Raw genomic sequence first — 14,047 nt, 5'->3', positions numbered from 1 at the left:
GGCCTGGCCCCTGTTATGCTTGGAGACCAAACACTTCTTTGCTACCTGGCTTCTACTAGCCTTTCTGCGTATCTCCTCACCCTAGGGTGCTAGAACGGATCGAGACCCTGGACGGCGTTCGGCCTGTTCTTGAGATCTCAAACAACCAGCAAAGTAACTGATACATCGCTGGAATCTAATGCCCCTACATCATGCTGCTCTCAGGATAGCAATGATCTTGTGACAGATTCTCTTTAAAAATGTATTCTAACACTCTTTTAGTCTTCATTAACAACTTTACAGCCTGTGCCGTATTTGTACGCACAAGGCTGTAACCCCCAGTTCAGTGAGGGCTCCGGCGGTGAGCCCTCACTGAACCGAGCACATGTGAGCTGATTCTTACAGCTGACATGTGCCCCCAACTGCCGCGGGTGGAATCAGTGGGGGTCACTGATGGGTGGTCATGACAACCCTGGGTCTGCAGCAGAGTCCAGTGGTTGTCATGAGCTGATCGCTATGAGCGCCAACTAGTGGTCGGCGCTCATAGCACAGGACCATTTCTGCTACACAGAGGTGATCTGCTGATCACCTCTATGTAGCAGAGGCGATCAGACAAGTACTGTTTCTAGTCTCCTATGGAGACTATAGAAGCAAGCAAAAAGTGAAAAAAAAAATGTTTTTAAAAATATAAAAAAAATTAAAAAATATATAAATGTTTAAATCACCCCCCTTTCGTCCATTCAAAATAAAATAATAATAAATAAAAAAAAAACACTTACACATATTTGGTATCGCCACTTTCAGAATCGCCTGATCTATCAATATAAAAAAATAATTAATACAATCAGTAAACGGCGTAACGAGAAAAAAATTCTTAACGCCAGAATTAAGTTTTTTGGTCGCCGCAACAGTGCAATAAAATGCAATAACGGGCGATAAAACATTGGATCTACCCCAAAATGGTATCAATAAAAACTTCAGCTCGGCGCGCACAAAATAAGCCCTCACCCAGCCCCAGATCCCGAAAAATGGAGACGTTACGGGTCTTGGAAAATGGCGCCATTTATTTTTTTTTAGCAAACTTTGGAAATTTTTTTCACCACTTAAATAAAAACGAATCTATACATGTTTGGTGTCTACAAACTCGTAATGACCTGGAGAATAATAATGGCAGGTCAGTTTTAGCATTCAGTGAACGTGGTAAAAAAAATAAAAAAAAAAACATCTGTGGTATTGCACTTTTTTTGCAATTTCACCGCACTTGGAATTTTTTTCCCGTACACGATATGGTAAAACTAGTAATGGCGTTGAAAAGTACAACTTGTCCTGCAAAAAATAAGCCCTCACCTCCATATTGACCAAAAAATAAAAACGCTATGGCTCTGGGTACAAGGGGAGCAAAAAACGAAAATGCAAAAATGGAAAATCCCAGGGTTGCGAAGGGGATAAGTAAATGCAGTTTTCCTGGTGCTATGACATATGTGCCCAGCAAATACAGCATTTATTCAGCCTTAGTGTGCACCTGAGCATTGAGCAATTTCACGCCATGCAGGTCATGTATATCAGTTGTGTCTGTAGAAAAATAGAGTTCGCATTCAACAGTCCTATTTTAAATGATAGACTCTTCGGGCATCATATGGTTGCCAGCTTTGAGAAGGTGCGTAAGGAACTGATGGATTTTTTTTTTTCTGGTCACTGTGCTCTCTAACTGCAAATTATTAATCCTAAATGCAATAAATGTGCACAAGCTGGTTATAAAGATGTAATGTATCCAGACTTTTATTTTTTACTCTTCATCCCACAGGCCCCCAATAATAATGGTGCAGATATTACGGAGTACAGAGTGGAGTGGGGGGGCATGGAAGGCTGCATGCAAATTTGCTACTGCGGACCTGGCTTTACTTACGAGATGAAAGGTCTTTCTCCAGCAATTGTCTACTACTGCAGGGTTCAGGCAAGTTTCTGTATAATTATCAGGTTATTTACTGCTAGAAAAACAAGGTCTGTCTTGGTTTTGCTGCTGAAAGTTATCCTCTCCTGTGCTTCGTTCTCATAACTGCAGGCTGTGAATGTTGCTGGCACCGGCCTCTTCAGCGAAGTAGTCGCATGTTTGACTCCTGCTTCTGTACCGGCAGCCGTGACAAACCTCTGGGGAATGAAGGAAGAAGGACTGGAGAATCCGCATTATTACTCACCTTCCACCTGCCTCGCTGTAGAATGGGAGAGGCCGTGTGACCACGGCGCCGAAATTACTGGCTACATTTTAGACTATGGAGACAAGCAGACCATCACTGTAGGAAAGTCGTCCAGCTACATTATAGAACAGTTACAGCCAGACACCACATACAGGTACAGAACAAATCACAAGGCATTGTTTGGTAGAAGTGTATTGTCCTGAATGATAGACGTTGCTGCAAAATGTTAATCTTGGTGGTAATTTCAGTGTAAACTGTTAAGTAATAAATACGTCACTGCTCTTAAAGGACTTGTTGGTAAAATCTTCGGCATTCACTGTAGCACTTGCTAAATCCGAAGAGTGTGCAATGCGCACACTACTTTCCAGTTTCATACTTTCACTCAAGTTCTGACTAGTTTTAGCCCCTGCTTGCATTGTTCTTTTGAGAGGTGGCCGAGACTCTGGTCAGCACATTGACGACCGCTGGGACTGACAAGCGGAGCCGAATCCTAACAGTGTGTGTATCACACATAGTTAGGATTCTGAAAGCTGCGGTGCTTGCCGAAGATTTTACCAGGTGTGGGTAACCCCTATTGTATCTGCGGTCCTCCCCGGAATTATATTGAAACATCAAGTTTGTATACAAGTTAATAGTTTGAGCTCATTTGATTGACACATCCTCAGTGAAAGAATAATAAGGGCTTTAATAGCAATTGATAATGCAATTTATTATAAGAAAAATCTGTTTTATAGTTTTCTCTAATGTATTCACATTGTTGCAAATTTTTCTGTTTGCTACTTACTAGAATACGGGTTCAAGCCCTAAACAGTCTGGGAGCAGGTCCTTTCAGCCACTCTGTAAAATTGAAAACCAAACCTCTTCCCCCCGAGCCCCCACGGCTGGAATGTGCGGTGTATGGTCACCAGAGCCTTAAGCTGAAATGGGGAGACGGCACGTCCAGAGCCGCCCCAACAGACTCCATTCAGTACCACCTTCAGATGGAGGACAAAAGTGAAAGGTGAGGAGATACCTGCTGTCATTTCACCTGTGCTACAAAATAAAAAAAGTGCTTAATACACATTATTTATTTTACATTATTGTCTTGTTTGTTTTAATCAGATTACTATGAACTGAGCATAGATATTTGGTTTGTCAGTGGCTTTTAAAAGAATAATCCCTTTTCTCCCTGATGGTAAAAGGTGCCGGGCGACCACTTATCTGCCTCCCCTTATGAAAGTAATACACATACTTACCTGAGTCTTAAAGGGGATCGTCTAATAAATGTGAGGCAAGGTATGAAGTAAACGCTGCATCCATAGAGCACGCTCCTTACACACATACAGTAGTGATTCCTCACCTGGTCCCTCTACATGCACAAAAGGCTGTGGACCTAGTGGTTACCACTGCCACAGATGTCCACATGATTCTCTGTCCTGAAACACCTGATCTTGAAGAATATAAGAAAATGCAGCATCACTGAATGTCTTAGTTTTCTATTTTATGACCATTGACAATTTGTAAAGATAATGATGCAAATGTATCAATATATTATCACACCTTTAGAATTATGGCTGTAGGGCCAAGTCCCATGTTCATGAAGCTCCAGCGCTTGGACAGTTAAGCGGGATCAATAAATCTCTTCTAATGTCTTTTTATATTGAGCAAAAACATTTAAAAGTGCAGCATAGAAGTTCAAAGTGTCTATAGTTTGTTCTGTTACTTTCCATATTTACACATTCTATTCTTTTTCTTCATCGTCAGGTTTATATCCTTATACAGAGGTCCTTGTCATACGTATAAGGTGCAAAGATTAAATGAGTCCACATCACACAAATTTCGCATTCAAGCTTGTAATGAAGCTGGAGAGGGACCCTTCTCCCCAGAATATATATTCACAACCCCTAAATCTCTCCCTCCTGCGCTGAAAGGTATGTGTGGCTATTCCAGTATGCAGAGAAATATCTAACATACATTTTACTGCATTTCTTAAAGTCACAGGAGTTCGATCCATTTCTTCTTACGTTGTCCTACATGTCTTCGCTTACCAGCTCCCCGAATAGACCGAATAAATGACCACACCTGTGAGGTCGTCTGGGAATCCCTGGCCCCAATGAAGGGCGATCCAGTCATCTACATTCTACAAATTATGGTCGGGAAAGACTCCGATTTTAAACAGGTATTTCACCTCCTAAATCACATAATTTATTTTACATCACATGATAATGAATGATCCAAAAGAAATCCAGATTAATATATATATTATTAATGAGTGTACAGAGCTCTCCTCCAGGATCCCTACATGTGCAGCCTTAATTCGACAGTGTAGGAACAATCCCTCCAGTGCTTATTCAGTAAGTTAGGATGATTATCGCACTTTCTGTAATGCCCCCATTCACAGTATATGGCTGTTGGCTGAACGATGGTTTAGCCGATCGTTCGTCATCCGGCTTATCTCTCCCAACTCCTATGTTCTCTTGAAGGGCCGCAGACAAACTCTTCTGGCAGCAACTTATTTCACAGCGAACAAAAGGATTTCCAGTCCGAAATCAGATCTGCCGTATCCTTATCTGTCACAACATAATCTATGGGGGCCACCATATGCATTGGACCGTCGGCTGAGCCCATTGACGTTAGTTTAATGTGTATGGGAGCCTTAAGTTTGGCTCTCTCCATATGATCCAAAAAACAGAGACAGCACTCAATTGGAAAGTGAAAAAAAGGTGATGGTTTAATAGCCCATGTGGCTGTGGCAATGTTTCGGTCCCAAGTTGGGGACCTTTCTCAAGCTTGGGACTGAAACGTTGCCACAGCCACATGGGCTATTAAACCATCATCTTTTTTTCACTTTCCAGTTGAGTGCTGCCTCCGTTTTTTGGATGTTTTGAGGTCTGGTATATGCCTGGGAGGCTTTTTGCACCTAAAGTCTATCTGTGCTGCTATTGAATATTTTCAAAATCTCTCCAGATGATGCTGCAGAATCGCAGATGCATGAGTGCAGGACTGCTGAATCTAGTCATTTGTTTACAGTCACAGGTGACTGGTAAGAAATCTTTAAAATCAGAAGCTCCTGGGCCCAATGCAAAATCTGTAAAAGGCTCCCTATTTACCATGTGCCATTGACACTACTTCTGAATTCATATAAGTCAGAGGGTCCTTTGGGCTCGCTCATTTTAGGTGTGACTGTTACCTATGGCTAATTCTGTGGCTGAAATACATCGCTTTTGAGAAGAACAAAGCTAATTAAAAAGCATAGGAGATAAGAGGGAATGGCTAAGGGTGTAATACTGAGCATCACTAAAAGTGAGCTTCTATGAACTGATTTGCGGCATTAAACAATCGCCAATCAGCACACAATCAGTTAATACCCTATTTCGACAGGCTGCGCTTAATGCAAGCTGAACATTTTGTGGTAATTGCTCAGCTCTCATAGCCTGGCGTTATATTCTGCAGTGCAATGTGCTGTTGGGAAAGATGATGTTTCTTACAGCACAATAGAAACTGGAAACTGTCAAAAAAGTTGGTTAAAGTATATATTCTTACTTGGCATCTTTAGGTTTTGCATTGGAGATAGGTTTGGTACTTATATAATGTTTTCCGATCCCTATTTAATATCACCCACCTTCTCCTTCCATTTGAGCCAGATCTTTTACTTATGTAAATCTGAGCTGTAGACATCAGGAGTCGTCTTCTGTCTGTTCATAACTGAAATGAGAGGAACATCTGTACTAAAAAAGCAAATCTTATTAAGCCTAAGTATAAGCTAAGATACAAATGAGTATTGGCTTCCTCTCCGGAGATCAATACTGATGTATTCATTAGACTTTATTACAAGGTTTTGTTCTACCGTACATTATAATAGTTTCCCTACAACTGGTTCATCTTTGTGTTGGTTGCGCATATATTTGCTGTTGTAATTAGGTTTAATACATTACCAGACTTTTATGTCAGATGCAAGAAAGAAAGCTGTCGACGCCAAATATCGATTTTACATGTTACTGAATTACAATTTTAAAAATATAACACTGCAGAGTATATTAATTTAGCAAAGCAAACAGGACTGTATTACATTAACTAATAAGACTTCCTGCACGACTAATCCTATTAATATGTGCTCTGCTAACTAATTTACTGAGGACATGGAGTCTACAGAAACAGAAAACTTCAGGGGCTTTCAAGCCTTTCTCTTTTGCTCTTCAAGGGGTCGTCCGTTTTCATATAAAATAGAATGGTAGAGTTGGAGGGGACCTCCTGGGTCATCTGGTCCAACCCCCTGCTCAAAGCAGGATTCACTAGATCATCTCAGACAGATGTCTGTCCAGCCTCTGTTTGAAGACGTCCATTGAAGGGGAACTCACCACCTCTCGTGGCAGCCTGTTCCACTCATTAATCACTCTGTCAAAAAGTTTTTTCCAATATCTAATCTGTGTCTCCTCCCATTTAGTTTCATCCCATTGCTTCTAGTCTTTCCTTGTGCAAATGAGAATAAAGCTGATCCTTCTACAATGTGACAGCCCTTGAGATATTTGTAGACAGCTATTAAGTCACCTCTCAGTCTTCTTTTTTGCAAGCTAAACATTCCCAAATCCTGTAACCGTTCCTCATAGGACATGGTTTGCAGATCGGTCACCATTCTGGTCGCTCTTCTCTGAACTTGCTCCAGTTTGTCAATGTCTTTTTTAAAATGTGGTGCCCAAAACTGGACACAGTATTCCAGATGAGGTCTGACCAAAGAGGAGTAAAGACCGATAATGACTTCACGTGATCTAGACTGTATGCTTCTGTTAATACATCCCAGAATTGTATTTGCCTTTTTTGCTGCTGCATCACACTGTTGACTCATGTTCAGTCTATGATCTATTAGTATACCTAAGTATACTAATATATATACAGTACAGATCAAAAGTTTGGACACACCTTCTCATTTAAAGATTTTTCTGTATTTTCATGACTGTGAAAATTGTACATTAACACTGAAGGCACCAAAACTATGAATTAACATATGTTGAATTATATATTTAACAAAAAAGTGTGAAACAGCTGAAAATATGTCTTATATTCTAGGTTCTTCAAAGTAGCCAACTTTTGCTTTGATGACTGCTTTGTACACTCTTGGCATTCTCTTGATGAGCTTCATGAGGTAGTCACCGGAAATGGTCTTCCAACAATCTTGAAGGAGTTCCCAGAGATGCTTAGCACTTGTTGGCCCTTTTCCCTTCACTCTGCGGTCCAGCTCACCCCAAACCATCTCGATTGGGTTCAGGTCTGGTGACTGTGGAGGCCAGGTCATCTGGCGTAGCACCCCATCACTCTCCTCCTTGGTCAAATAGCCCTTACACAGCCTGGAGGTGTGTTTGAGGTCATTGTCCTGTTGAAAAATAAATGATGGTTCAACTAAGCGCAAATCAGTTGGAATGGCATGCCGCTGCAAGATGCTGTGGTAGCCATACTGGTTCAGTATGCCTTCAATTTTGAATAAATCCCCAACAGAGTAACCAGCAAAGCACCCCCACACCATCACACCTCCTCCTCCATGCTTCATGGTGGGAACCAGGCATGTAGAGTCCATCCGTTCACCTTTTCTGCGTCTCACAAAGACACGGTGGTTGGAACCAAAGATCTCAAATTTGGACTCATCAGACCAAAGCACAGATTTCCACTGGTCTAAAGTCCATTCCTTGTGTTCTTTAGCCCAAACAAATCTCTTCTGCTTGTTGCCTGTCCTTAGCAGTGGTTTCCTAGCAGCTATTTTACCATGAAGGCCTGCTGCACAAAGTCTCCTCTTAACAGTTGTTGTAGAGATGTGTCTGCTGCTAGAACTCTGTGTGGCATTGACCTGGTCTCTAATCTGAGCTGCTGTTAACCTGCGTTTTCTGAGGCCGGTGACTCGGATAAACTTATCCTCAGAAGCAGAGGTGACTCTTGGTCTTCCTTTCCTGGGGCGGTCCTCATGTGAGCCAGTTTCTTTGTAGCGCTTGATGGTTTTTGCAACTGCACTTGGGGACACTTTCAAAGTTTTCTCAATTTTTCGGACTGACTGACCTTCATTTCTTAAAGTAATGATGGCCACTCGTTTTTCTTTACTTAGCTGCTTTTTACTTGCCATAATACAAATTCTAACAGTCTATTCAGTAGGACTATCAGCTGTGTATCCACCAGACTTCTGCCCAACACAACTGATGGTCCCAACCCCATTTATAAGGCAAGAAATCCCACTTATTAAACCTGACAGGGCACACCTGTGAGGAGAAAACTATTTCCGGTGACTACCTCTTGAAGCTCATCAAGAGAATGCCAAGAGTGTGCAAAGCAGTCATCAAAGCAAAAGGTGGCTACTTTGAAGAACCTAGAATATAAGACATATTTTCAGTTGTTTCACACTTTTTTGTTAAGTATATAATTCCACATGTGTTAATTCATAGTTTTGATGCCTTCAATGTGAATGTACAATTTTCATAGTCATGAAAATACAGAAAAATCTTTAAATGAGGTGTGTCCAAACTTTTGGTCTGTACTGTACCTAGTAAGTATACATACCTATACCTATATATATATACCTACTAAGTATATCTAATATATCTAACAAATAGATTGTTTAAGGGGTAAATCTTCTGCTTGTGGAGAGCAAGCCGGCATATGGAGACTTATAAGCCTCCTTATTTTAGTGGTTAAAAAGAATTTGGAATTTGTGTTTCCATTTTCTGGAACTTGTTCCTTTTTACATTTTTCTGTCGATGGACTTGCGTAAGGGTTTTTTTTGTTTCCGTGATTTTGATTTCTATATATATTGATCTGCTTATGGATACTACCATGCCAAATATGTGTTTTTACTTTTTCAAAAATGTCTATTTTTTGTTTGCGATAATTTTGAACTTTGATTTTTTATTTACTTTACTTTTTTGTCCTCCTAGTGGACCCAAACCTGTGATCGTCTGATCTCTTGTAATATATACATACTGCAACACTAATGGTTAAAAAGCAGTGATCAGAGCTAACTCAGCTGTATATCACAGCTGACACCTGCCCATTATAGAGCTAGCTTAGTTCCTTAGGTTGCTCCATACTCCCACAAAATGTCAGGGGATAATGATTAGGTATTTATAGAGCTCCAGTGCATCTAAAACAAAAAAGGAAGCAATTTTGCAAATAGTTTTAAAAATCTATTGTTTTTGTGTCTTAAGCATAGTCTTACCCTAAAGGTTTGGTAGACACTAGTGTTGAGTGAACGTGCTCGGATAACGTGCTATCCCAGCAAGCTCGGGTGTTATCCGCAGCCGCAGGGAGGCAAACATATTAGCAGAGCACGCCAAAGATACGCGGATAACACCCAAGCATGCTGGGATAGCATGTTACCGAGCACGTTCGCTTAACACTAGTGTCTACCAAACCTTTAAGGTAAGACTATGGGTCCTATTCATCAAGACCGGCATTGTTCACGCGGATCTTGATGAGGTGATGTGCTGGAGTCATAGACACTCTTGATTCATGAAGGGGCGTACAAGTTGCGTACGGCCGAGCGTCGGACAACTGGCATAGTCCCCTGTGTGCGCCTCGCTAAATCCTACTCCTGTCCTTGCTGGAGTAAGATTTGTGGCGTAGCGAACACAGCCGCTCATCATGACTTTGATGAACAGCAGTCACCACACCTCGTCCTTCCCCCACTCTGCCCACCTTGTTGGAACTGGGCAGAGCTGGGTGGCTCAGTAGTGGCTCAGTGGTTAGCGCTGCAGCCTTGCAGCGTTGGGCCTGGGTTCAAATCCCACCAAGGACAACATCTTCAAGCAATTTGTATGTTCTCCCCGAGTTTGCGTGGGTTTCCTCCGGGTTCTCCAGTTTCCTCCCACACTCCAAAAACGTACTGATAGGAAATGTAGATTGTGAGCCCCAATGGGGACAGCGATGATGTCTGTAAATTGTCTGAATTGTAAAGCGCTGCGGAATATGTTGGCGTTATATAAATAAAAAGATTATTATTATTAACTGGGCGAAAATTGCATTAGAATGTCAGAATTCACAAAATTTTAGCTCAGCCTCGTGTTGCGCCAAAAGGTTTGATTAATCGTGCCCAATAACTATTACAATCCTAAGTGTTACATTGTTTAGATTGTGGCTTATTGGTGCAACCTCAATGTTTTTGATCTGATGGTGACATCTGATCCTGTCTCTTCCAGGCATATAAGGGACCCAATACATCTCACCGATACTCTGCCCTCCATTTGAACTGTGAATATCGATTCCGCGTATGTGCCATTCGCCAGTGCCAAGATGCTGCCGGACCTCAGGATTTGACTGGTCCTTACAGTGCCACAGTCCTTTTCATCTCACACAAGAACGAGTCACAAAGCAACACCAGCAAAGACATTACTGAACCCACAAGGACAACAAGGACGCTGAGCGACGAGCAGTGCGCTGCCGTCATCCTTGTGCTGTTTGCTACATTCTCCATCCTGATTGCCTTCATTATCCAATACTTTGTCATAAAGTGAAGGATCCCCATTTAGCTTTATCCTGATCCCTATACTTTATTTTTTTATTTTACATCTACTAAAGAAAAACATACATTTTCTTTTACAAATTATCTTGCTTTTAAAGAAAACATGGTGGCATGTAGTACAGCATCAGGACTTCTGTAGCATGTCATGTTGTCACTTCTGTCAGCCACAAAGCTTGTCCTATTGTATGGTTGAGCCGGACAGACCTCGACTCGTATGCCATGTGGTGTAATGTTTACACACGTCCAACGCTCCTCAGTTCTTTCATGGTTAAAAGATTGACCTTGTGCAAGGATGATAGAGATTTATTAAAGGGTCACCTTAAGTGCTGCAAAAAAAAAATACATTGTTTAAAAAGTGGGGGTGGTGTTCTCATTGTACTTCTACCTCCTCTGTGTCTTAAATCTACCCTTTTTGCTGCCTAATGCGTTGCCCTCTGGCGGTAACAGGGTTTTAATCTGAATACAGTAATTTGTCTCATCTCAGGCAGTAAATACAACTGGAATTTCTAAAATGGCATGTCAGATTAACCAATTAGTATGGGGGATAAGGAAAGTTCAGAAGGTATGTATTGTACATATTACAGATGGCACAGCTGCTGTCCCGAGTGAGGCTCGATCGGAAGTCCGATGCCTTGCAAAGACGTGATAGGAATCTTGCTTTTTTTAGGATAAGCCGCTTTACCTTTGCCCGTTTATTGTAGCAGACACCACCTCATTTTTTCTGAAGTGGACGAAGAACCTTTGGACATGACAAATTCTGCTGTTAAGTATAAAGGAAATGTTGATGCCTTAACCAGATGCAAGGAATCTCATAGACCTGGCCATAATGGTGACTAGTAGGCACGTATACTGCATCAACTAGTCTGAAAGATGACATGGAGGAACCAATGCGACCCAGCGGGCTGTAACTCCTCTGATAACTAGGGTGTCCATGTATGACTGAGCTCTCAGGACTGTGACTTCTCCAGCCCCCTCTTCTTCTGCATTCCCAACACTTGCAATACATCTCCAGTGGATTGATTAACCTCTGCCAAGCCAAGACATCAATCCCACTGTGTCTGGTCAGTGACGTTACTGGTAATTCCAGCTCCACATTATTTTTTGATCACTGCAGGATATATAAGTAATGATCAAAGGGGGGGAGGGAAGCCGAAGCCGTCCCAGACGGCCACATTCTAGTATTAGCATTAGGAAGGTGTTATTAATACTGCTACCAATTTTCACAAATGCAAATCTATTCCGAATAGGTGGTGTAAAAGCCCAATTCATCTGTGAGAATAGTAGGGGAAATGGCTTCTAATCCGGCCAAAATTGTAAAAAAAAAAAAAAAAAAAAAAAAAAAGTTTTTGCCTGATTTGGACCTTCATTTTAGAAGTTGATAAATTATTAGTGTAATGATTGACACATCATATGTACAAATACAATAAGGATGTGCTTTCAGAGTGTAAGTGAATGGGACGGAAAATTCATAACGAATTACCGTTCCCACGATGTGGATGAAATCTCAACAAATCTCATCCGCATGCTGTCTGGTTTGTTTGTTTTTTACTGAAATTGACCTGCAATGTGGATCTGTAGGTCAATCTCCATTGCAAAATTTTATTGTGGATTACAATGTAAAAGAATTAAATCCACAGGAAAAATCCACATCTTGCTTGCTTTGAAACTCTGGCAGAATGGCTGTATAATCCTTTTTTGCCACCTGATATTAAAATAAGCATTTTTTGAGTACAGCTACAGTTGGATTTATACAATTCTTATTTTAATCACCAGATTATACAGCCATTCTAACATGGATTTCTTTCAAAGTAAGCATACCAGCCTCATCAGGTCTAAGAGCTCTATTTAATGTATATGGTTTGCATTGTGAAATCTGATGACTAATCCTCTTTATTGTTTTACGCTTTGGTTGGAACAGATTTGTATGCTTTATTTTACCTAGTTTGTTTTTTTTATTGGCATTTATGCTTAGTTAATACTACATAGATGGTTATATTTTATTTTCTGGTTGCAATGGCTGATGAAGGACCAAATAGGATTCAGGGCTCTTGACCATTTCTAAATTTTCGTTGGAAAAGCTGACATTCTCCCATTTTTGCAGATTTCATAAGGTCCTAGCGTGAAGCACCATTACCTTGTTTGTGCCACCTTTCTATTCTTATACGCAGTTTTAAGAACGGTTTGTCAGGTTTTCTATTTGGTAAAGCTGGTGCTACATTTTTTCTTGGCAACTAACGACAATTCTTTCCTACCATGCGGAGATCAGCCTTGTCCTAACCAGCAAAACAAATTCTACATTTACTTCTGACCCCCCCAGGTCCCTGTGGTAGTTTTGGGTGCCATACAGGGCTTGCGGATTACCACTTAAGATTGCTCTTTGGAAATTCAGGTAAGCCTCAGCACTTTTAGCTAACTAGGATATAGGTTCATGGGCTACCACTAGTCTTATAGCTGCCCGGCCATTGTGGCTGCCCTCTTTACATCAACGCTCAGTTTCTAGCATAGCCTTTTTCTGTTTCTTATCCCATTTTGTTATCTCTCTCACCAAAACTTAATGGCAAAATTTTGTAATTTGCACTGAAAACCTGTTTTTTTTTTTGCAAGCTGCTTTATTTCTTGGGGGAAAAAAAATGTTTAATGTAATGTCGGTCCTTAATTTGTACCAAATTGTTAATTGCATGTAGTCTGTGTTGCATAGAAGCACTTTTCAAATTTTCTCCTGCTTTGTGAGCTTGCGTATGTAAGTTCTCTAATGACCAGAACGAAGTATGATATTGGGCACCTTCTGTGCGGGGATCGATGGACTGCCAGCGTATATGAACCGTAATGGAAACCTTACTGCTCACATAGTGTCTGATCCCGCACCCATCCTCGTCCTCTTTATTTATTCTCTGCTATGTCTGGAGCTGGTGAATCACTGTTGTTTTAGTTTTGTTGGGATTGATTAGCATTTTAATGTCAATGAGCACTTCTCTTGGATAAATAAGCGGCTAATTCTTGCTATGAAGCTCTTTTCCAGAGCTGTTTCTCCAGTAGTAATCGGCATGTATTGTAATTGTTTGTGTCAAATGTGTTTTTTGTAGATTTTTCACTTTGTTTTGTTACAACAGATGTTAAACTTTCAGTCCTCTGGTGGTAACAATGCTCTGTCCTATGATTCGTGATGTGTGTTACCTCTGTTATCTTCTCTTCCTTTGTCACCTTTTTATGTATCGGTTAATAGCCTTCTGTATGTGCCATGTTCGGCCAGTATAAAAGAGGTTGTATGTATTTGCCCAGAAATTTCCACACGGTTGAATGTCTAAATTTAAAGTCACTCAAAAATTATCTAAAGTGACTTTGTTTTTGTTTTGTTTTTTTCATAGCAAAATTCAAGATGAATTCCTATTTTTGATAGTAC

At 40.8% G+C, this 14,047-nt stretch overlaps 1 protein-coding gene across 9 annotated transcripts in view; it reads left to right on the top strand.

The window, feature by feature from the left end:
* Nucleotides 1-12,414, top strand: part of FNDC3A (fibronectin type III domain containing 3A) — a 313,016-nt gene extending 300,602 nt beyond the window's left edge. For all 9 annotated transcript variants that reach the window (XM_073662733.1, XM_073662747.1, XM_073662726.1 and 6 more), the window contains 6 exons: nt 1,784-1,933; nt 2,042-2,328; nt 2,962-3,174; nt 3,918-4,084; nt 4,205-4,332; nt 10,325-12,414. In XM_073662733.1, coding sequence (XP_073518834.1) covers nt 1,784-1,933; nt 2,042-2,328; nt 2,962-3,174; nt 3,918-4,084; nt 4,205-4,332; nt 10,325-10,639 — 1,260 coding nt within the window. In that variant the 3' untranslated portion in view covers nt 10,640-12,414. The remainder of the gene's footprint in view (nt 1-1,783; nt 1,934-2,041; nt 2,329-2,961; nt 3,175-3,917; nt 4,085-4,204; nt 4,333-10,324) is intronic.
* Nucleotides 12,415-14,047: the final 1,633 nt, after the last annotated feature.

The sequence above is a fragment of the Phyllobates terribilis genome, unplaced genomic scaffold, assembly GCF_046119375.1.
Source record: "Phyllobates terribilis strain yellow unplaced genomic scaffold, ASM4611937v1 Scaffold_2__4_contigs__length_985480577, whole genome shotgun sequence".
NCBI classification, from domain to species: domain Eukaryota; kingdom Metazoa; phylum Chordata; class Amphibia; order Anura; family Dendrobatidae; genus Phyllobates; species Phyllobates terribilis.
Note: the sequence above shows the minus strand (reverse complement) of the source record. Positions and strands in the feature narration are given on the sequence as shown.